The following is a 22,314-nucleotide window of genomic DNA, read 5'->3' as shown; positions in this document are numbered from 1 at the left end:
CACATATAGGTATTTCCTCTCTGTTTTGGTTGCAAAAATAGTAATTTTTTTCAGTATCTTTTATTGATTCCCAAGTGATGTTAAAATTCAAAAAACACAATGGCAAAAACCTCTGCGTGTAGTTCCATCCACAAAAACAATGGAGAGGAAAACTTTGGAGTTTCAGGAAGAGGTCTTGCTTGAGCCACAGAGAAGTCTCTGTTTACTATTGAACAAAAAGATGAGAAAATACTCACTTCTTGTGATTTGTTTCAATGACAGGGTAATGACACAGGCACACGTGCCCACTGACTCACTAAACTGAATGGCAAGACACTGCTAAAAGTTAATTTTCCTTTGGTATGCTTTGGCACCTAGTCACCACCGTATTTGTGTCACCAGGATTTATTCCCAACCTAAAGCTGAGCCAATCTTTCAGTTCAGACCCGTGGAGGCATTTTGGTGCAACTTTCTGTCTTCCAAAGCTCTGCAGCTGCAGCAGATCGCGCTGTTTGTAGGTCAGGCACAGAGACGAACTTGCAACATGTAAATTAGTTCATTACAGGAGAACAGTCACTACAGATGTTTTGCTACACAAATACGTACACAGCGAGAATATTAATCACAACTTTCACTCATGGACAACGTAAATTACCGATGAATGAAGTTTTCAGTGTTTAGTAGCATAATGCCTCCCAAGGTTTGATGTAACATGAGATATGTGATCACCACGGTCCCCATACAGTAAAAAGTACCCTGAAGAAGGCTGGCTTGCTCTGAAGTGCAGCTGTGCATGTTGTAAACGTTTACTTTAGGAATATCCTGAAGGAAAAATTGAGGCTGGCATCAGAATGAGCTCCGCAATTTGGATCTACACATCCCCGCTGAGGTTATCTCCGAGTATGTTCTTTCTGTTGCCAGCAATCAAGGAAACTATCAAGAAAAATCCTGCTCTGAGACTTCTTGTAGTTCAGATGTCCTGGGAGCTGGGATTTTTTTTTTTTCATCCCAGTATCAAACAATAATATTGCAAGGAATGCCAACTGTAAGAGGAGAACAAAATGTCCCATAAAAGTACTGGGAAAATTCATCAGTTTCTGTAAACTTAATTTAATTCTGTGAGTAAACACTAATTATCACTTGGTGTATGCACCCCAAAATACTTGATATGTGACAATTTTGAGAAATTTCAAAGCAGTTTAGCCTGCTTTGCAAACTGAAGTAATGCAGATATAATTTTGTCATGCATTTTAAAGTCTTATCCTAAATTTCAGACTGTTTCTGCAGATCTCCTGCTTGCAGTTACCGGACACTTGTAGGGAACTGCACCCTGGCTGCTCAGATCTCAGTTCCTCAGCCCCTCCTGGGGGCCATGTTCAGGCAGACAGAACAAGGAGCTGACTGGAGCAGCCAGCGCTGATTTACCAAGGGCAGCGTGTGCTTAATGTGCCTGAGCAGCCCGATACTCTGCAGTGCGATGAGCAGCTCAATGGCAAGGTGAGAGCAGGGGATGTTGCTTTGCATTTAGCAAGGCTTTTCTGTGGTCTCCCGGTGTATCCTTATAGCCAAATGGTGAGGTATGGACTAGATGGGTACAGAGGGGTAAAAGTGGCTGAGCTGTGGGGCTCAGAGGGGTGTGATCAGCAGTTCAGAGTCCACAGGGCTCCAGGATGTAAGCGGCATGCACAACCATACAATTGAGAAAACGTTCCTCGATGAGTAACTCGAATGTGAAAAGCCTTAATTTCCTTTACCATACGAGAGGGGCAGGCTTTCGGTTGCTTCCAGGCCTGCCCATTTGTAATCAGCACATTAAAAAACCCGAGCCAATGCCTGCACATCTCCTAAGAGGTAAGAAAATGTACTCAGCACATTTAAAAATTAAAAGCATGTTAATTGCCAGAGAGCAATTTAAGATGTGAAAACTGGTCAACAATGGCTAATACCCCCAAGGATTCAGAACACGGGGAGTCATGATTTTCAGTCGGACGCGTTACTTCTCCATGTACCTGAGTGACAGGAAGCATCACAGAGAACTTAAGTTTTGATCCACCGTGCTTATCCTGGTGACATTTCTGAAATACCACTGTCACGTGCTGTAAGTGGGAACTGGGAATGTTATCTCTGCCAAGAAGGCAAGTGCTCTTGCCAGTAATCAGCACAGGAATTTAGAAATACTGGGTGGCAAAAAAGGCCGGGGTGATGAGACCCATTCCTCTCTTTTTGGAAACTATCTGAACACGTCCGTGAAATGTTGTTATGGGATACTGACAGATTCTGCTCCATGTTAATTTTTTTTATTAACAAAAGGATCAGATCCACACTGTGTTGTCTCCTCACTGGAAATTGGGCCTACTGGATTATCCAACTGTTTATTAATTCCATTAATAGGTTCATTTAATGCAGTATTACTTTGTTTTTATTATTTTCTATGTCATTAGTCAATCAATGTATTTGGGAATGTCTGGGATATCACCGTGTCTGTGTGTAAACAGAAGAAGTCTTCAAGGCCTAAATGAGTTCAAAACTTACAATCTAGTGAAAAACAAAACAAAACAACAACAAAAAAAACTTAAATGCATGTTCATACTCAAAATTTGTCCTGGACCCATTTGTAGTTCTGCATTGCGGATTGGGTTTTAAAAGCCTATTGCTTGTACCCTACTGCTATAAAATAAGAGCATAACGAGGCAGGGACTGCCCACACGCCATGGGTTAGCAGCGAAGCTGACTGAGCACTTTCAAACCAGTTGACAAACGGAGATTCATTTGTATTTGTAATCTGTTGTTACTTGCCATAGAAGCAGATAAAACTACACAGCCTTTGACTGTGAAATTTTCCCTTGAAGATTCTTAAAGTTGTTTGATACATGGGTAATTTTACATGTGAAACTACTGATTTCCCCAAAGCAATGCTCCAGAAAATGTTATGGCCTACACTAAGCCATGTATTGTGCTGCTGTGCCTGCCAACATTAGAGGTGACTTTGGTCACTGGTCTTTGATAACGCCACACGTACCTGCTGCCTGTGACAGCGGGGCTCTTTACTTTGCACCTGGACTGACTAAGATTGAGCACTTACACCGGTTGGGTCTGCTGCCAGCTCACGTTTTGCAAAGCAGCAGCATAGGGACTGCTGTTACTGATAGGGAAACCTCTGAGAGCCCCGGGTACTGCAAAACGAAATCTGAGGGGGGAATTTGGCTTCTGACGCGCAGTTTAACTCCGCGCCGTCAGCTGCCCGCTGGGGGAGGCGGTGGCGATGTCCCTGGGACTCTGCCTTTCCCTCTGCCAGCCGCTTCGTCTGGGCGCGGGGCTTCAGCCGCCCTCAGCCGCCCTCAGCAGCGCGGACAGCGGGAAATCTCCTCAGGGGCCGGGGCCGTTCCCGGGCCCCGCGCAGGCCGCGGCGGGGCGGGCGCGGAGGCTGCCGGGAGCGGCGCGGTGCATGCCGGGCCGGGCGCGCTGCGCCTCCGCCGCCCAAGATGGAGGCGGGCGGCCGCCCCCGCCCCCGCCCCGCACATGCGCAGAGCCGCGGCGGGGCCGCGCCGCTCCCTCCCTCCCTGCTGGCGGCCGGGGCGGCTCTGACAGACGCGGAGCGGAGCCAGCGCCCAGCGCCCCGCGCCCCCCGCCCGCCGCCCCCCGCCGCTGCTCGGGACAGGCGGGCGGCGCCGGCCGCAGGCAGCAGCAGAGCGAGGCGGAGCCGAGCGGCGGCTCGGGTAAGGCGGGCGCCGCGGCTCCCCCCGTCCCCGTCCCGTCCCCGTCCCCTCCCCGCCGCCGCCGCCGCCCCGCGGGCCCCGTCCCGGCCGCGCAGCCCCGGCCCGAGGCCTCTCCCGGCTCCCCGCGGGCCGCCCGCCTCCCCCCGCGCCCCCTCCCCCCGGCGCCGCCCGCCTCCTTCTCTCGGCTCGCTCTCAAAATGGCGGCCGCGCCCGGCGGTGAGGAGGCGGCGGGGAGGAGGCGGGGGGAGGCCGGCGGCGGGGGGCGGCCGGGCGGGGGGGGGCCGGGCTCCGGGGCGCGGCGGGGCCGGGGATGGGGCTGTGGCCGTGGGGTGGTGGTTGGGGGGGGGGGCGCTGCTCCCCGCTCCCTGCCCTCGCCGCCCGCCCCGCCCGGCCCGCGGCCCGCCCGGACACAGCGGCCGCTCCCGGGGCTCGGCCCCGCCGCGCTGCCGGTGACTTGGCAGGAAAACGGGGAGCGGGGAGGGGGGGGGAGGCTGAGGGGAGATGGGGGGGGGGAGAGCGGCCCCGGTGCCCCCGCCCGCGGCTGCCTCGTCCTTCCCCGCCCCGCCTGCAGGCCGCCCGGCTCCCCGGGTGACTTAGCAAGATGCCGGGGCGAGGCGCGGGGCCGGGCGAGGAAAACGGGGAAAATAACAAAAATAACCAAAATAACAAAATAACGCGGGGCCAGGGCTGCGCGCCGGGGGGTGCCGGGCGGCCTTCCCCCCCCCCCCCCCCCCCCCCGCTCCTCTCCCAGGGCTCGCTCCCGTCCTTATCTCCCGGCCCCTCCGCGGCACGGCGGCGGTGCCAGACGCTGGCCCGCGCCTCCCGAACCGGCTGCGGCACAGGGCAAAACAAAACGAAACGAAACGAAACCAAACCAAACACAACGAGGCTGGGTAGCGGAGCGGCCGGGGGGATTGGAGGAGCCGCTCGCATCCAGCCTGTTTTCCTGCGGCGCTCTCGCGGGGAGCGCAGATAGGAGGCGGCTCAGACCTTCAGAGCCAGCTGCAGTACCACGGGGGAGGGAGGGGGCACCTCCTCGGGGGGCACAGCGCAGCATCGAGCTGCCCTGGAAGCCTTCTGCTGGCAGCCCGGCCGGCCGCATCGCCCCGCTCGAGGTTTTGTTCGGCAGCAGGCTTCTGGTGGGAGCCGGGGGTGGGAGTGGTGCCTCCCTGAAAAAAGTTTAGGGTTGCTCTGTGCTGTGGGTGGGTTTTTTTTTGTTGTTCAAGGTGGATGCGATTAAACTTGACCTTTAATACCAACGACGAGGCGATAGCTTCCCTTTCTTTGCCGTGGTATCCCTGGTAAAATTGCCTTGCTGCTGGTGCTGCAGCAGAGGGCTTGGTCGCTGCAGGTCAAGTCAATTCATAATGAATTACCTGACCAGGGGGTGCTGGAAGGTTACTGAAGGTATATTAAAAATCGTTAATAAATGCTGTTTTACTGCAAATGGATGTTGGGGCGTATGGACCTGGCCGAATTCTGTATTGGTGCGGAGACCCCTCCACGTATGTATTTCTCTGGCGGTATTGTTTATACAGCGTGAGGAGGTGGGGGTTAAAGAACCTGTGTTCGGTGGTGATCGTTCCGTAAATGATTGTGCAGCATTCGGCTCGTTTGCAGAAGAGGGAGGGTCTGCTATCAAAATGTTATTTGCTCGTGGAGTCATTTTATTAAATGGGAAAATCATGGTAGGGAACTAAACAAAGAAAATATTTTCTAACAGAAAGATTTATTGCAAATCTGCAGCTTGTTCTCAGGGTTCTCATTTTTGTGTGTTTCTTTTGATTTGGCCATGTTTGTGGATGCTCTGTGCAGCCATTGAGCAGAGAAGAGACTGGGTGGAGTAAGGAGGCAAAGCTGCGAAATGGCTAGATTACCCTTTCATAGCTTTTTTTTTTTTTTTTTTTTTTCCCTTTGCTTGCGTTTTGCTGGGGTGGAGGAATACTAATTGCCGTAACAATGAAGTCTCTTTAGGGAAGAATCTAATGGTGCAGGAACCTTCTGAAACGAAACAAATCTCACATTCTGTTTCGAGGCTTATTTTTCTGCAGGGTGGATCTTGATTTGGCTGGCAGTGAGAAGTGACCAGTCACTGTTGCAAAGCCAGATTTTTTTGTCTGGTATCCGTTTCAATATATCGATTTAGATATTCACTTGTTGATTTTTTTATTTACGCTTCAGATAAGAGTTGTAATTTTTGCATGGGCGTTTTACACACGAGATTCCCTCGGTTGTAGAGAACCCTTGTATTGTTGCCTAGTGGTGGTGTTCACATAACTTCTTGGTTAGATTTGGTTTCGGGTGGGCACACACACACACACAAAAAGCATCCCTGCTCTCTCTGGTGCCCACGGTAGGGCAGGCAACCCCTAGTACAGGGAGCTGATCACACTGCCCTCCATGTGCCAAGCTCATACAAAATAACGTCTCAGGGCTTTGGAGGCCCTCGTGAACGAGGCGGCTCTGTGAGACCCGTGCTGTGCTCTCGCTGGCGTTGCATCCTGGGGTCATACCAGTGTTCAGACTTAAAGTTGTGTCAGAAAGGCATTAGAACAAAGGATTGGGGAATACAATAGGGATCAGCTGGAGCACCTAGAAAGGACTGCTTTTAGAAGTGCTCTGCTATTCCAGATGTGGCTGGTGGCATTCCCACCTGAACCCAGCGTTGGTCAGAACGAGCACCACAGTGACGATTGTGAAGCAGGTTGAGGTTTTGTTTTTCTTGGGTCTGTCTCAATTCTAGAGCCCAGTTTTTGCTGGTAGGTTGTCACAGCTGATAACTGCTTTTGGCTTTAACTTGCCCCAAATTAAATTAAGGGATAGTGGCTTCTTGTAAGTTCATTTACTTAGAGGAGTAGATGTTACAGGGTTTAATGGATGCGTTCGCTCAATGCCTGCGTCTATGGATGAATCCAAGGTAAGGACAATGAAGAATGCAGTAGAACACTTGCCTGCTTAGAACTTTGGGTGATTTTTTTGTCCTCGAAATGATGGCAGTTACTTTCTTCTATGGGAGTAACTGGTTAATTTCTCTTCTACAAAAGAAAAAGACATTAGCACTTACCTTTGTGACGCTGAGAGGTCTGTCCTGCCCTTATGGCTGACTCTTCAGCCTATACTATTTCCTGTGCTCCACCCAGCCTTGAGTGCTGGGTTTGTATTCTTTGTCTGCTCTCAACTTTTTTGTCTGCTGAGCCTGCTAGAGATGGGGCAACTTCTGAATTACCTTCTGTTGATCGTCTTACCAACGCTTAAACCTTGTTATATTCACAAACTCTGGGGCTGATTGAGTTTTTGTGACCTCTTGTAAAATATTCTGGGCAGACAATAGCTGGAGGAGCTCTATGGCTCTGAACCCTACTGGGCATGTCTGTTACAAAGTTTATTTACAAACCCCTGTAGCTGCTTCTAGGATTCATGAACGGGAATGGCCTGAAGTACTCTAGTATGAAAAGGAGCAGCTTTTAAATGGTTCCATTTCAGTCAGCTGTCCCCTATTTTTTGAACTTCAGGCCTGTCTTCCAAACTGAAGGCAAAGACTGGGAGTTGTGTGTTGAAATTCCTTTGAACTGAAGAGTGAAATAGTACCCAGCCTGAAAAGAAGAGCTGCTTATGCTTAATATATGAAATCAAGAGGACAATAAAAAATCAGTTAATAATAACAAATAATTTCAGATTTCATATTTTTCCCCCAGCCTATGGTATGTAACTTGTGATAGCAGTTGAAGACCTTTCCCAAGTACCAGAGCCACGTGCTAATCAAAATGCTCCTGGGTTTCTTCTGCCAGGTTTATTGTAGCGATGTGGTAAGCTACGGGCTGTCTATAAATGCAAATTATTAATAAAGTTACTACTGTTCTCTTCATTCTCCTACTTCTCCTTTCTATAAGCCATAGTTGTCATTGGCAGAACCTGTCTGCTCTAACAAAAAAAAAATCAGTTGATTAAGCATTGCCTAGGTTGAATGGCTTTCTTGGGAGCTGCTTCATTATGTGGCGGAAGGGGAGTGAGGTTCCTAATGGGGCTTTTGGGTGCTGTGAGTACAGGTGTTCATTAATGGCTGATGTTACTTTGTCTTTTGATCTGCTTGACAGAGTAGGCTACACCTCAGTGTAGATTTATAAAATGGACATTTACACTAGTAAATAATCCTGACCCACCTAAAACTAGTTGTGGAGCACATGAAGTTATTTCTTCAGGATTCTTGCTGTAACTGCTGTCTGAGCTGGCAGGAGTGCCCGTGGAAGGTTTGTGCCACTGCTGACAATCCAGTGGTTGGATCTGAACTGTAACACATGAAAAATAGACACTTAGGCTGAGGGCACCAGCTGACATAACACAGCTACAGTTATTTCAGAACAATGTTCTTCTTCATTCCTACAATGTTTTGAGCCTTTTGAGGATCACATACCAGAAACGTTTGAAAGAACCATGATTTCTTACCTTCTGCTAGGCAAATCATCTCCCTGTATCTGTGTATCTGAACAAGATGTTTTAGCCTGTAAGTTATGTGGTCAGTGTGAAATGAATACCCTAGATCTGGTTTTAATCTAATACTTGCTAGATCCTGCACGTCTACCCCAGCAAATGTGCTTATCTAACTTGTTTGAAGAAGGGTTTTTCTTAATACTCATTAAGGCAGGGCTCAGTCTTGACTATCAGCGCCTGTCTAATTCAGCACATGTAAAAGCTCGCTCTGTGCTGCTCTACCTTACGCCTTCTCTTTAGGGATTACGCGGACGTGATGACTTAGTCTACCTTGCTCTTAGGTGTTTTCCATGCCAGTTAACTATCGTACTGCTTTGTGCTGTTGTGGACTGTTCAATTTCAAAGGGAAATGTTGCTTACAAGGTAAGTGTGTTTGTTTCTGCTCTGATCCATTTCCTCAGTGCTGTAAGCACAGGGGCCTCTTCCAAGCCCAGCGAGCACAGCGTTGTCATACCAAGCAGCAGCAAGTGCACTTAGGCATGCTCAGCTATGTATACAAAAATCAGCGTTATAAATTCAAAGCACTTGTTAGTCAATAGCTTTGGAAGTATTTTAGTCCTTTCTTCCTTACTAATACGGTTCTTAGCCCAGATTTGGCTGCGTATAGACTTTTGGGTAAGGATTGTGATTAAATGAATATAGTAAGCACGTCTTAGTGGCTGTGATTCCGTTGGTTCTGGAGGAGCTATTTGTAACTAGTCCTCAAAAGATATTTCCAGTTACGGGACAACCCATTGTGCTTGAGGTTTATAGGTGGTGCTGCAGCAAACGTCTGTCCTGTAATTTTCTCAGATCTGTTGTTAAGCAGGTCCCTGCGCCGGGAGTTCAGAGGGAGGCTTCTCTGAAGCACCTCTGGGTCTCCCAGCTTGCTGGTGAGTCAGCTGAGGCAGGGCTAAAGGTAACAGGTTTTATGTCAGCCTGCCTTCCCTCTGAGATAGCAGTGGCCTTCATGACTGAGATCGCGTGTACCTTCCCTCTCCTGGCAGCGTTAATTGTTCCCATTGTTCTGGAAAATCTACGTTCTCTTGGCTTAATTAGATGAGTCTTTTTTTCTCCCCCTCTCCAGATTGCCTCTGCTTTCATTGGTTGTGTTGTTTTTCTTAATGCTAAAGCAGAGGTGTTAAGTTTATCCCTCTTTAAGTCTGCAGGAAAATCAGTTAGCAAACTGTGGGCTGTAGGTAAGGGAGTGTGTCTTCCTTAAAGAGAGCGCTCACGGCTTGCCTTGTGCTTAATTCACCTGGGGGGTTTTGGGGGTGACGAAAAGATCGGATAAACAATTTGGTTTATTTAAATGCTGGTGTCTTTACAGACTATTAAGGGGAGGATGTCATTAACATGAGTGCATGTATATGTTTTGAAGCAGATGGTGTCTATCAAATCAGCGGTGGTGGAAGTCTTTGGTTCTCGCTCAGCTGGGTTTGTAGGCAAGGAGCAGAGACTAGATGGGGGAAAGCTTCAGAGAGGAGCTCTGGAGCTCTCCTAGCTGAGGGGAGGCAGCTCTGTGGGACAGCGAGCGCAGGGGGTGCATGGGGCTCCCAGGTGGGCGCGCAGGAGGTGTGGGGCAGACGGGCTGTAGGAACCGTCAGGCACCTTCTGCAGGAACTTCGTTTTCGTTACGTTGGGTACCAGCATCACAAAAGATTCAACTCTTCCTCCTAACAGGATACGACGTGTGTATGACAGCTAGGTTTGTGGTTCTTTTCTCTGTACTTGTCAGGTGGAGCCGTTCTGGGTCGATAAGTTTGGAACGTGGCTAACGGATGGAACGGAGCATGCTCGTGAGCGGAGGATGGGGTGTTTGGTCTGCACTGATTTTGGATTTTTTTTTTGTGGTTTTGACCTTCTGCTGCTTCTAGAGCTTTAACATGAGGGTTCCTCCAACTTTCCTTCCAGATGCCTATATATAAACTTAATCACTTCACAACCATTTTTCTCAGCGTCACCTTTCTAGTATAACAGGCAGGTTAATAACGAAATCTTAAAATTTGGCTGTATTTCTGTAAATTGCTTGACAGTTGCAGGTCTGCTACTCAGCACTTTAAGAAATGGGTGGGGGGGAGAATGGCAAAGAACAGAATTGACATCCAGTGCACGACTGCTGCCCACTGTGAAGAATGGTTCTGAGGACGTACGCTCTTCTTTCGGGGGCTAAGACCAAGTACCGTAAGTGCAGCGTTCCAGAATTGTTATCCTACACTGTGTGTGTATTGCTTGACCCAACAAAAAAATCAGATTTTTTTTGCTGGAGTTACCCAGATAAACCACGTTATGTATTGTGGGTTCCTCCAAGTAAATTGAGTGGAACAGCTTGCAGTACTTAAGCCAGTTGTAATTCTTCAGCTCTCCTCCTCTCTTCCCCCCCAGGCTGAAAATTTCACTAACCTTTCTCTGACCTTTAGGTCAGCCTTTCAGGTTTCCATTGATATTCAGTGAAAACCCAGGGGGGAATAACAGGAGTTTAAAACTCATTTTGTGACATAATTCCTTGCTATCACTATTACAGTATGCTGAACAACAGCACAGAGTTCTAGCTCCAAAACCTTTTCACGTATTTTGAAGTTTACTTTTTCAACTGCAGCCTGCTCCCCCCCTTTTTTTTCTCCCCAGGCTGTTCATTTATTGATAGCTAAATTTACCTGAATTTTCAAGCAGAACTGAGCAGGCAAGCTAGAAATAGAATGGTTTCTATCATCCTTAGACAATCCTCTACCATGTCTTCTACCGAAGTCTACACGGAGTAGACTCTAAACTTGAGCTCTGACACAGACGAAGCTGAAGGATGCCAAAGAGAAGATCCTTCAGCTAGCTGTGGGGTGAAAACTAGAAAAACAATCGGCCCCGCTTATAAATGAGTAGCTTTTTTTGTGTTCTTATGCTCATCCCGGCCAGCTTAGCAGGTGATTAATTCTAACCTTTTCTAGGATGAGGTGTGTTTGCCACGCTGTAGGAACAACCGTCTGGCTATTCTCTTGTGGCTGTACTGTACGTGTGCTTTTCTGCTGTAACTGGGGTGAGAGTTAAGGGGGGAAATGGAGCTGGATGCTTGCTGTTACCATTTTTCTTTCTTCCCAAGAGGTGGAGACAGAAGGCGGTTTCTTCTAAGAAACCTTTTTCAGGTCATAATTATTATGCCCAAGAAATACGGTTATTACCTCACTTTTAATTAGGTCAGTATTTGAACAGCAGGTTCGATGGAGTTTGTTCCTAGAGTTCATTTGTGGGGAGTGCTCTGTGGCTTGAGTTTGATAAAGCAGCTTTTTGCTTACTGGTTTTAGAACAAAATCAGCCCGTTAGAGCTGGTCTAGATTAAAAAGAAGTGTTTTTATATACTTGTTAATGTAATCCAGCAGTATAATATAGAGGTATACAAGAACAATTAAAGATCTACCCTAAGAGTTTGTAACTAACTGCCAGCAAATACTTACCAATAGCCCCTTTTTGTTAATGTGTTAGCAAAGGGGATACGCTGTTGAAAAGCTTTGTAAGGATCTGACGTGCCTGCCATGTAGTAAGCTGACAATGCAAGGAGAGTTTCTATTTTAATAATGCATAAATAGTTAATCCCAACTAGAAAGAATTACCGAATTTATATCTCATCCTATCAATTAAATTAGTCTTTTGGTGGTTCTCATCTCTTCTACCACTTTATAAGTAACTTGCCCTTCACCAGGATTGGAAAAATAGCCAAAGAGAGGAAGCTAGCCAGACAAAGTAGGATTTTAGATACATTAACTAGAATGCTAATGAAGAAAACAAGGAATTTTCCTCTGGCTAACACATCTTCTCAAGAAATTCCGAAATAGATGAGAGAAACCATAAAATACAGTAGGGATCAACGTGCCTGTGGGAATTGCAGGAGGCAGGAGAGGTGTTTGCGGACTTAGGGCCGATGGCTTCCATTGCAGATGAGCAGCGCTTCTGGAGGCGTTCGTAGTGGGGCTGGTGAAGTTTCCTGACAGTGGAAGGTGGCTTGATCAGAGTAACTCAGGCCATGAAGGAAGCCTATAAAATGACACTTCTGAGAGTTCAAAAGGCCTTAGAAGAGGTTTTTCTCTACATTACTCTGTGTGGCTCTAGCGAGGTGTTGGTTTTTGTTTTTGTTTTGAAGATCTGGTTAGAGCCTACAAATGTATGCAAGAAATACTGATTCACAATGAACTTGGAATAGCTTTTCTGCTGGCTCTATGTCACTCCTTACTGCTTGTCTGGATTTTGTTAGAGCTTATTGCTGCGGTGGCAGAGCCCTGCCGCCTGACGAGGCGTTGATGCAGGTGGCTTTGCTGCGGGGAGAGGAGGTCACCTCCTAGGGCATGGTGGGCTGGGGCTCGCTCCTGCTGCTGGGGCAGGCCTGTGATTCTAGCAAAACAAGCGTGTCTCCGGAATAGAAGGGGAGCTTGACAGCTGTTATTTGCTATTTACATATTTAATGTTTACTGGTGTATGTGTTGTTCCTAACTTAAACAATCACTTCTTCTTACAGTGCTAATCTGCAGTGTAGGTGGATCATATATCACATCAGATCTCAATCTGCAGTAATTTTTCCTGTAACTTTTTCTGAAGAGCAGAAATGGATGTTGTCAGGCAATTGAGGCATTTCACTGATTTTGTTGACCATAAGCAGTACTTTTGACACGCTTGATGCAAGTAAAGGAAGGACAGTGGAGAACTTTGAACTGATCTTGCTAATGAAATACTAAGGAAGATGATAAGGTTGGTTGCAGTTTCACTGTTTGGTATCTGCACACAAATACATCTTGTGCTACATTTGTGAAAACGCTTGAATGTGGAAGGACTTCCCAGGAACTAGATGTGAAACACCTGGCTTGTGACAGCGTTGTGGAGGAGCCCCCAGGCTGGGGGGCTGCGGGCTGGCAGCTGCTGCAGGCGAGCGCAGTTCTCATCTGGGGCCACCCTTCAGGCAACGCAGCTGAGAAGAAAAAAGCCTTCAGTCTCGCTGGGATGCTAAATCCCTGACCAAACTAACACCTTGCAGGGACCAACACAGCATCCTAGTGAGGATGTAATTTACACCATGAGTTAATAACAAGTCACTGATGGTCTCTTTGACCTCTGTATTTGCAGCTCCAATTTTATCGTAGTACAATCAATAAATGCGTTGGAAGAGTTGAATGGGGCCCTACTATGTAGAGATAAAACCTTCGGATCAAAGATGTAACACTGAATTATTACTGTTGCTAAACAAAGTTGTAATAACAAAACAAATGGTTTAGATGAAACAGAAAAGTAAGGCAACTTTCACCTTCCCTAAAATATGTGGGAGATCAGTTTAGTTTGAGCTGGGGTATCTGTGCAGTAATTAATAGCAGCAAACAGTAAGTCAGGGGTTAAGACCAGAGACACTATTTCAATAGATAAAACTAAGGTGACAGGTTCGTTTTGATTTAGAAAAAATAATAAAATAAATAAAAGCAATCTGTCTTAAAGCATGCTTCAGTGCTTCTGTTTAGTTTTTGTGTCTTTGTAAAGTGGGCGATCAGCTTGAAGTAGGTCAAAGCTGAATATGCCAAATCCAGGGCACAGCATCTTTATCAGGCACATATATTCAAAACAAATCTTCGTTCTGTTTAGTATCCGGTGTACTTCGATAAGCAAAAATGTAAGGATTTGTTGGAAGTAATTTACAGACTGAATTTGATTTTTAGGAGTACAGAATGGGCAGTTGTAGGAATCTTAATTGCAATAACTTTGCTCTTGCTTGATGCTAGGTTAGGCAAATGACTATTTTTGGCAATTTAAGATTATAAAACTCAAGGGTTAATTTCTTATTTTTTTTTCCCCACGGTCTTTTTCTCAATTATATTTGGAGAACACCTATGGAAAATAGTATCTGAGTGTCTTCTAAAGCAAGAATTAACACTGTCATAGAAGTACCATGAACTGTGACTTACTCTTTGTTGGCAGGGTGTATCATGAGGTGAGGGGAATTGGGAGGATCCCTCGCCTGGAAGTGACTTGTTTCTGCTTCGTTGCGTTGACTGTGTGTGTTCGGTGCTGTGCTCTGACTCCCTGCTGCGCACCCCAATCAGAGGGCTGACAAGTGTTGCTGAACCTGCTTCATCCTGCTACTGGTGCGTTTTAGGAGTGCTTCATCTAGGAAATGCTTGAGCCATGCTGGTATACATTAGTGCCAGGACTATTGGATGTATCAGTCACTCCTAGGAGCAGAGTGGTTCCTGCTCGATCCCAGATCTTGGAGTTCAATCTGCACCTGAAGAGACTGGGAGTCAGAGCCTGACGCTGCCCAGTTGCACAAGGTGCGCCTCCAGTCACCGTCAGGGTGGGCCCCTCTCTCAATGCGTGTCAGGGAGAGTCTCAGCCTCAGCAGTTTCAGCAGGAGGAAAGGTGTGCCTTGGGCTTCCTGGGTGAGTCTTGGGGCTGCGCAGTGGGCTCCAGCAAAGGCTGCAGGTGGTGGAGCTGAGGGATCTCTGGATGCTGATTGATAAAGGGAAATGGGAGGTGATTCTTCAACATGTGGAAGCAGAGGGTCTTCTGCTTGTTTTTAATGAGAACAAAGAGCCTCTGCTGTGCCGGTTCCATGTTCTCGTACAAGGAAGGCTTCTGCTTTTCAGGTTTTTCTTCCAAATTTTTTGCTCTTTCAAAAAAAATAAATAAAAATACAACTATTGATAAACTCATGTAGGGAAACGTTTCTGACCTGGGATGACAGTTGGCTCTTTTTTCTGGTTTTTGAAGGGTTGTGCTTCAGTGTGCCACTCTTCAGTCCTGTAGCACTGAAGGATTGAATTAGGTCTTCTATCTGTATTGTTCAGACATTCCTGTGAGCCTTTTCCTTAGTATAAAAGGTGATCTTTATTGAAATGTCAGTAGTTGAAACAAGATGGAGCTGTCTGCTGAGGATACGCTGCTGCTAATGGAGCTGAGCAGGATGTAACGTGCAGTTTTTGCTTGGTTTGTGTTGTGAAGTTTCATAAAGATGTAGCCTACTTACATTTCAGTGGGTAATGTCTGTGTTTCTTTTCCTGCCAGGTACCTGTACATTCCAGAAAAGAGAACCGTGCTCCTAGGAGTAAAAGGCAAACATTTGATGTCATTCCTGTTCCGGTGTTATGGGTTTGGCTGGGTCTAACTCCTAACTTTAAAGTGGTTATAAAGACAACTGAGCTTGCTGAAAATAGTTGTAGCTCACGTTTTTTGCAAGGTTGTACATCTTCAGAAGTTTGCTTCTCAGTGTTCATATATGCTGACTATCAGTATGGAATCATGAAATCAAAATGTCCGTAAGTTAGAAGCGAGAACTTTTTTGCAATACAGGTGGGGCTGTTAAAAGGAGGTGCATCCTGTTTTGCATTTTATTAGTAGTTATTACTCCATGAATGGCTCTATTTAGGCTCAATCATTTTTTTCTTTACTGTACTTAATACAGAACAAATTTAAAACTCATCTTTTTCAAAAAAAGATCTTTTTCTGTGTCGACACCACCTTATTCACAATAAGTTATTGATACTAAAAATCACAGATGTCAGACAAGGGGTAATGCATAGGTGTTTTTCCCAAGGGTTCTCCCAGTTGAACACTTGCTTCCTCTGGTTACTAAGGCTGTTTGCAGGTGTGTGTGTAATGCCGCGGTGACTATAAACCTCGATAGGCAGTGGAGGAGGACTGGTTAGTCTTGCTCCCCTGAGCTTTGTATGTCACAGCCCTCACTAGCTAAGCAAGAAGGCAGTGCACGTGGACAACACTCATCTGCTCTCTGTTGTGTATAAAATGGATGTGTTGACGTCACAGCAGTAACTTGTAATCAAACAAGGGCAATCTGTGTCCTCGTGTCCTTCTAGTGCTTGCGGGTGTCTGCACCATCGTCTGCTTGTACGTGAAGTCTGGGGCTTAAGTACGTGGGACTGCTCCGGAGCAGCCTCGTGGTGAGGCCTCGATGTTTGTTCTCAGCACAGTGCGTTGGGCAAGTTCTAACGCTGAGCTCCATGAGAGGGGGAAGGTTTCTGTAGGGTCTGTGAGCAGTGTTGGAAGATGCTGGAAGAAAGCACGATCACTGGTTAAATGAGCCCCGGTTTTGGGCAGGATAGACTAAGGTGGGCTTCAGCTGCTCCCAGCTCAGTCGCACCCTGCCCCAACCTTGTCCATCCATTGAAGTAAATGTGTCTCGTAATCTCTGCTCACTTTCCTATTTTACACGGGCAATATTTCAAAAGCAGTTAAGAAATAACTGCTGTTTACTGTCAGTGCCTGTTGACTACCAGCTAGGCCAGATAAGAATTGCTTCCCCTGTAACTGCTAGCTGTGTAACTTGGCTTTAGACAAAAAGGTTCGAAGACTCATTGCTTGCTAAATACTTATGATATTCATAGGACTTACAGCTTTTAATTCATTTTTTCTTTAGGCTCATATTTGCAGAGAAGTGCTGTGATTCACCATCAGTAACTTGGTCTGAAGAAAATGCATTAATGCTGCATTCAAGACATCCTCTGGCTTCTAAGGCTTTAGCAGATTAAGTAGCCATTATTTGTAAGCTGCAGGATAAACGCGGTGGGTGGAGTCGATTCAGTCATTTGCCCCAGGCTGGTAGTGAAACTCAATTTGACACAAACAATCTTATTTTACCTTTGACTGTTACTTTGGCAAACTTGTGGCTAGGGTGCACTGCTGTATTTCATGGAATACCGGAGTTGGGAATTACTTCTCATGAAAGGGTTTTGCATGTGTTAATGTACATTTACATTAACTGCCACGTGACTTCCTTTTCACTACTGCAGTGCTACAATCCTAGTCAAATGACAAACGTTTCATAAGGCAGCTGTGGAAGCAGGTAAAGCCCTGTTGCAGTTCAGCTTTAAGCCAACAAAGTATCACTGTTGGGGATATATCAGAAGTTTAGGGTTCCTTTCTGTTTGGGGCAGAATTCCTTTAGATGGTATGTGCACCTTACCATGTGCACCTTTTAAACCTAGTTGCTGTTGGTTGTAGGCATGAATTATTGTTGCATCTGCTAGGTGCGATGACAAAACGAAATCTTGGGGTATCATTTTTTGTGGGGTTATTGCACCAATGTGGGGTGTGCAAGGCGTTTGCTGGTTGGAGGTGGTTCACAATACAGAAAACACCCTTTGATTTTCCTGCTGTGAGAAGTACTGCAAGCAATTTTTGGATGTTCATGTTTGTGCTCTGCTGCTCAGTGCTTCAAACAGTGCCTCTGTACAGAAGCGTGCCTCGTTCTGGCCTTCTCAGTGTTATCAAAGAGTTGCTATGCTCATGCTGAACTACAGGGATTCAGCCATTATAAGCCTCTTTTTTCAGTACTTAAATTTATAGCACCATTGCCCTCTAGAGGGCACTTCTTCTGATCGTTTGTGTATTGTTTTTTGTATATCTTAGCTAAATTTCCATGAATTTGTGTGCTGTGCTCCTACCTTGTAGTGAAAAAGATGCATCTATGGAAAACCAGTTGCCACCTTACCTGTCAGGAAGCAAGATGTGGGACAAGAAAAAATGAAATGTTTGCTTCTGGTATCTGAAAGGATGGAACCTGTGCTATTGGTTTTCAACCAAATTGTTTCGGAAAGAGCTGTTAGGGAAGAGGTCAAACTAATTAAATAATGTCTTGCCTGTTCAGAGTGCTCCTTCCCTGAACAGCTTGCAGTGCACTGTTAGGGTGGGCAGCAGGTGATGTGGGAATCCCACCAGCAAGGGAAGTACAGGCAGCTGCCACTTGGAAGCAGACAGCAGAGCCTAGATAGGTTTAGAAACCAACTCTTGGTCTCCTGTGATGGATAAGCAGATGAGAATGATATTAGCTTAGTATTTTCTTTAACATTTTAATACAAGAAAGGCTTTTGTGTACAACAGCCCTCTTACTTGTATGTCTAGTGGAAAAACAGAAGGGGAGAGGCAGTGGGAGCGTGTTTTCTGAGGGTGGTTAGGTAGAAGCCTAACCAATATTTCCTGAAGTCTTTGCTGTACTGTCGTGATAGCTTTATCTCATTGCTAAAAGCTGCTTGGTGAAACCTAACGGCTTCAGTAAATGATTGTATACACAGATTCTTGACCAGCATGCAAAAATGCCAACTTCAGCATTTCTCGTAATCGTGCGTCTTACAAAAGGGTACCTGCAATGCAGAAATCAAAAAGCAAAGCTGCTAAAATGATTTTAATTCTGCATTCTTGACTAAGATTAAAACAGGCAAGTTGAAGTAGTCTGCACGCTAAGAATAGTTAGCTACTAGTAATTGTTCATGTCAGGAGTAAATTCGTCACTGAATCAGAAGATGCTGTATGATGGGGGGGAATCGCTCATTTGAGAAGGGCACCGTTTCTGACAGGCTGAACTCTGTGCCATGGAATTTGTGCTGCTCTGTTAAGATTGAAGATCTGTTTAAAAAATTGCTGTGCTCCAAACCTGGGCTAGATTGTATTTATATAAATAATTGTGTGTGTGTGTATAGGCTAAGCTCTATTAACACGTGATTAAAAAGAGGGCAAAAACTCTTTTTAGAACAGCGTTCTTGGGAACTAACCGACCTGTCAAGTTCGTCTGCTGAGTTACAGCCGTAGTCTACAAAGACACCGGGTAAATCCTAGGGAGCTGCCCAGTGCAACGCCAGCAGTGGGCTGCAGGAGCCAGCTGAGCGTGCGTGGTGCTGGCTGTGGCCTGGAGCGTGCCGGGGCTGCGTCCCCGGTGCCCTTTGGGGACGTTCTCTTCTGTGCTTGAACTGTACCCCTCAGCCTGAAAGATGCAAGAGCATGTTGAAAACTAACCGAAACAAACCTTGCTGAGTTTGATTTGGTGGGGCTATGTAGATCCAGAGAAGATAAAAATCTGCCCTAAGGATGGAGCATTATTGGGGCGGTAGATCTTTGATGGGGCAGTGAGCGCAAAAAGTAGGATGTGTAAGGTAGGGCCGAGTTCTTTGCATTGCACTCCTGTAACCTAGGAGTGGGCTGTGTCTGGAGACGTCTTCAGCTCCCCGTGTCTTGAGGGAACAATGGTAGCAAGAAGAGGAATGAAGAAAGGGTGCAAGACTCCAGGCTACTCAGTCGAGATCGCAAATGTGCGATAAGGGCATAATTCAGAGTAGCAAAATAAAAGGGCATTTAAAAATTCAGTCAGTTTACTCTGTCCAGTGTGTTGTGATCTGGGTGCATCAGAGTGACTGAATGCTTATTTAAATGAAATTAACAGTATCTCTTTCTCTTCCTTCTAGATGGATTGAATCTTCTGTGTTGAATGCCTCTGGGTTTTCCTATCGGATTTCACATCTGGAGTAATATTTCTGGTTTAAGCCACTCTGTGGCAGACTGAATTGTGGATCCAGGGTTCCTGAGACTTTAGATCCTGAGGAGGCAGCCAGTGCTGAATCACGTTAACCTGACATCACAGCCACAATGGTGCTGTCACAAAGGCAACGAGATGAACTGTAAGCTGCAGTTATTTTTTAAGTTTGTGTCTCATTAAGCTTTAGAAATAAACTTTTGTTTCCATCTGTATTTTACAGAATGGCTCTGCTCACGGTCTGATCAAGTACCATGTACTATGGGGTTGATCTCTGTGCTCTTACTATACAAGCTCAAGCATTTGGTCATAGAGATGGGAAATGGCATCAAAAATGGATTCTTAATTTTTGTTGTAATTTATTATCCGCTCTTTTGTTTCAAATTCAGTCACAAAATTATTAAAGGGTTATAATAAATGCATTACAATATTTGTTCCAGACTGATTTGTGAATTCTACTTTTATCCTCAGTAAATTATGACATTTTGGGTTTTTTATTCCTTAATGAAGGCAAGGACCTAATGAGAATGTGCTGCACTGTGATTACAATCTATCTTTGCTTATGTTGTGTTTAAAATAAGGGTATAATTAAAACAAAAAACAAAAAACAAAAACACTAAACTAATTCAATTGAACATGGAATTCTTTCCAGATTTTAAGGCTAGGAATAAGCTGTCAAATTCCATGCTTTAATTTGCTTAATAAATCATGATCGAGCAGGTGGTGGGTAGCGGGGTCAGAATGGGAATGTCTTGCATGCTATGCACTTTCATGGATTTACTTAGAGATCGTAGGTTGGTTTTGTTTTCTTTTGTAAAAGTACGGACCAACTATCGCTTAGCTTCTGTGACTCTTGTCCTAGGTGAGCTGTACTTCTTAATAAAGCTTCTTAAATTAGAGTTAGAAGCCGTCTTCAACTTTGGATTTTCACAACTGTTCACTGGATTTGGATAAGTTCTGGTGTTTTCACACGTTCAGTGTGATAATTTTTTAGGAATTCTCTGAAGTTTTCTGCAAAACTTCAAAGGCTACATACGTTAATGGGGAGATGGAAGTAATGAACCCTATGAATAAAAATAGGGAATGAGCAGAGACCATGATTAGCTCCAGAAAAGAAGGCAATACATTTCCTCATACTTGGTTTATGGGGAGAAATTTGGAATTTCTGTTAAAATGTAGAATTGTAGAGTTGTGTCTGAGGAGAGTCTGAACAAATAGGAAGGAAGAACGTGATTAAAGCCACAGGAAGAATTTTATTTTTATTCGAGTTTAACTGAAGCAAAATTTTGTGAGCACTCTCAAGTACTGTAAACTATTCTTCTGAACAGTTTTCTTTTCAGTGATAAAGCTACAAAGTTATGGTCATCTTTTTTGTATCTGCTTTAGGTTTTATATGCAATACAGATTGATAAGTAACTCCAACGTTTGGTAATATAAAAGAAAAAAACAACACCTTCATCAAACCTAAAATAAGAAATACATTCTAAGATATAAGTGTATTGCTGTTTACATCTTGAAGCAAAATGGTTACCGAATGCCTTCTAGAAATTTGCTTGGGTTTTTAACAAGCCTTATAATTCTAGATAACGTACTGCACTGAAGACATGTTGATTGTGCTTTTTGTAATGATAAAAAAAAATAAAATAAAATTGAACCAATCCTTGCACTCTTATCCAGAACTATAGCTAAAGATACTGTTACTGGTTTTGTTTTTTTAGAAATCGAGCGATAGCAGATTACCTTCGTTCTAATGGCTATGAAGAGGCTTATTCAGTTTTTAAAAAGGAAGCTGAGTTAGATGTGGTGAGTTCAAACAAAATTATTCATCTATATTCTAAGTAAAGACTCTGTAATGTTGAAGCATTTGTGTCTATTCTGAACGTGCGCACGCTTCATCTACCTGTTAGCTCATGCAATCAGAACTGGAGGTGATACTCATACAGCTTATTGTCTTAACGTAAAATTAAAAAATAATCATTGGATGTGGTCCTGAGTGATTGTTCAAGGTGACCTTGCTTTGAGCAGGGAGCTTTGGAGTCTGTTCAGCTTGGAAAGGACCTTTTGAGATCGCCTATTTTGTTCGCAATGATCGGAGGAATGCATTTTGTTTTCACGTTTGATTTGTTTCCTGCTGTTGTGTACATCCCTCCTCCCCTCCCTGTAACTAACTCATTTCCTTAACTGTGCTTATTCTTATCATGGAATTCTGCATAAAAGCGTAAACTTCCTGCAGTACAAACTAATCAAACTGAAGACTGTTCTCTTGTCTCCAGACTTGAAATGGTCTAAGATTGCAACTTTGGAAGCTGATTTTTCATGGTCATGTTTTAGAAATAGGAAGACAAAACAGGATTGCTTTTGTCTTTTGTATTTATCAGACAGAGCACGTGGTGGAGCTCCATTTTGTGATGGTGGTTGGGTCAGTAGTTAAATCACTGCCTGGGACTGCTGTGTACTAGTTGGTTAACGGTGTACTAGGAGGGCAGATCGAAACAGTTACTAGAAGGTGGTCAGCTCTGGTACACAGTTAATTTGTCAGGCTGTATGGATGCTATTGACATGGATCAGTCATTTCATGCAACTTAATTCTGTTGGTTTGCCTTTGTAACAGATGATTCTTCGTTGGTATGATTTTTAGGTTGTCATTTATTAGAGCTGTGCTTTTTGTTTGAGTTTGTTTCTCTGGAGTAAACCTCTCTGAGATGACTTCTGGTAAATTCTTGCCTACTCTCTATTATAATTATTGTGTTGTTCTTTTTCCCAAATGCTTGGTTGAAGTATAAATTAATTTCTTCAGTCTGCTTCTAGTATCTAATAAACAAGTAGAAATTACAAATTGGAATACCGTAGTTATAATTGAAAATCCTA

At 44.9% G+C, this 22,314-nt stretch overlaps 1 protein-coding gene across 2 annotated transcripts in view; it reads left to right on the top strand.

Moving 5' to 3' along the window:
• The first annotated feature begins 3,510 nt into the window (after positions 1 to 3,510).
• Positions 3,511 to 22,314, top strand: part of PAFAH1B1 (platelet activating factor acetylhydrolase 1b regulatory subunit 1) — a 33,965-nt gene continuing 15,161 nt past the window's right edge. The window contains exons 1-3 of one of the 2 annotated variants that reach the window (XM_068656100.1): positions 3,511 to 3,695; positions 19,379 to 19,591; positions 21,165 to 21,249. In XM_068656100.1, the coding sequence (XP_068512201.1) occupies positions 19,560 to 19,591; positions 21,165 to 21,249 (117 nt within the window). In that variant the 5' untranslated portion in view covers positions 3,511 to 3,695; positions 19,379 to 19,559. Of the gene's footprint in view, positions 3,696 to 3,768; positions 3,912 to 19,378; positions 19,592 to 21,164; positions 21,250 to 22,314 lie in introns of those variants that run through there. The other variant, XM_068656101.1, reaches the window with a different exon arrangement.

The sequence above is a fragment of the Anas acuta genome, chromosome 19 (assembly GCF_963932015.1).
Source record: "Anas acuta chromosome 19, bAnaAcu1.1, whole genome shotgun sequence".
NCBI lineage: Eukaryota > Metazoa > Chordata > Aves > Anseriformes > Anatidae > Anas > Anas acuta.
The sequence above is the reverse complement of the archived record's forward strand: the minus strand, read 5'-3'. Positions and strand labels throughout refer to the sequence as shown.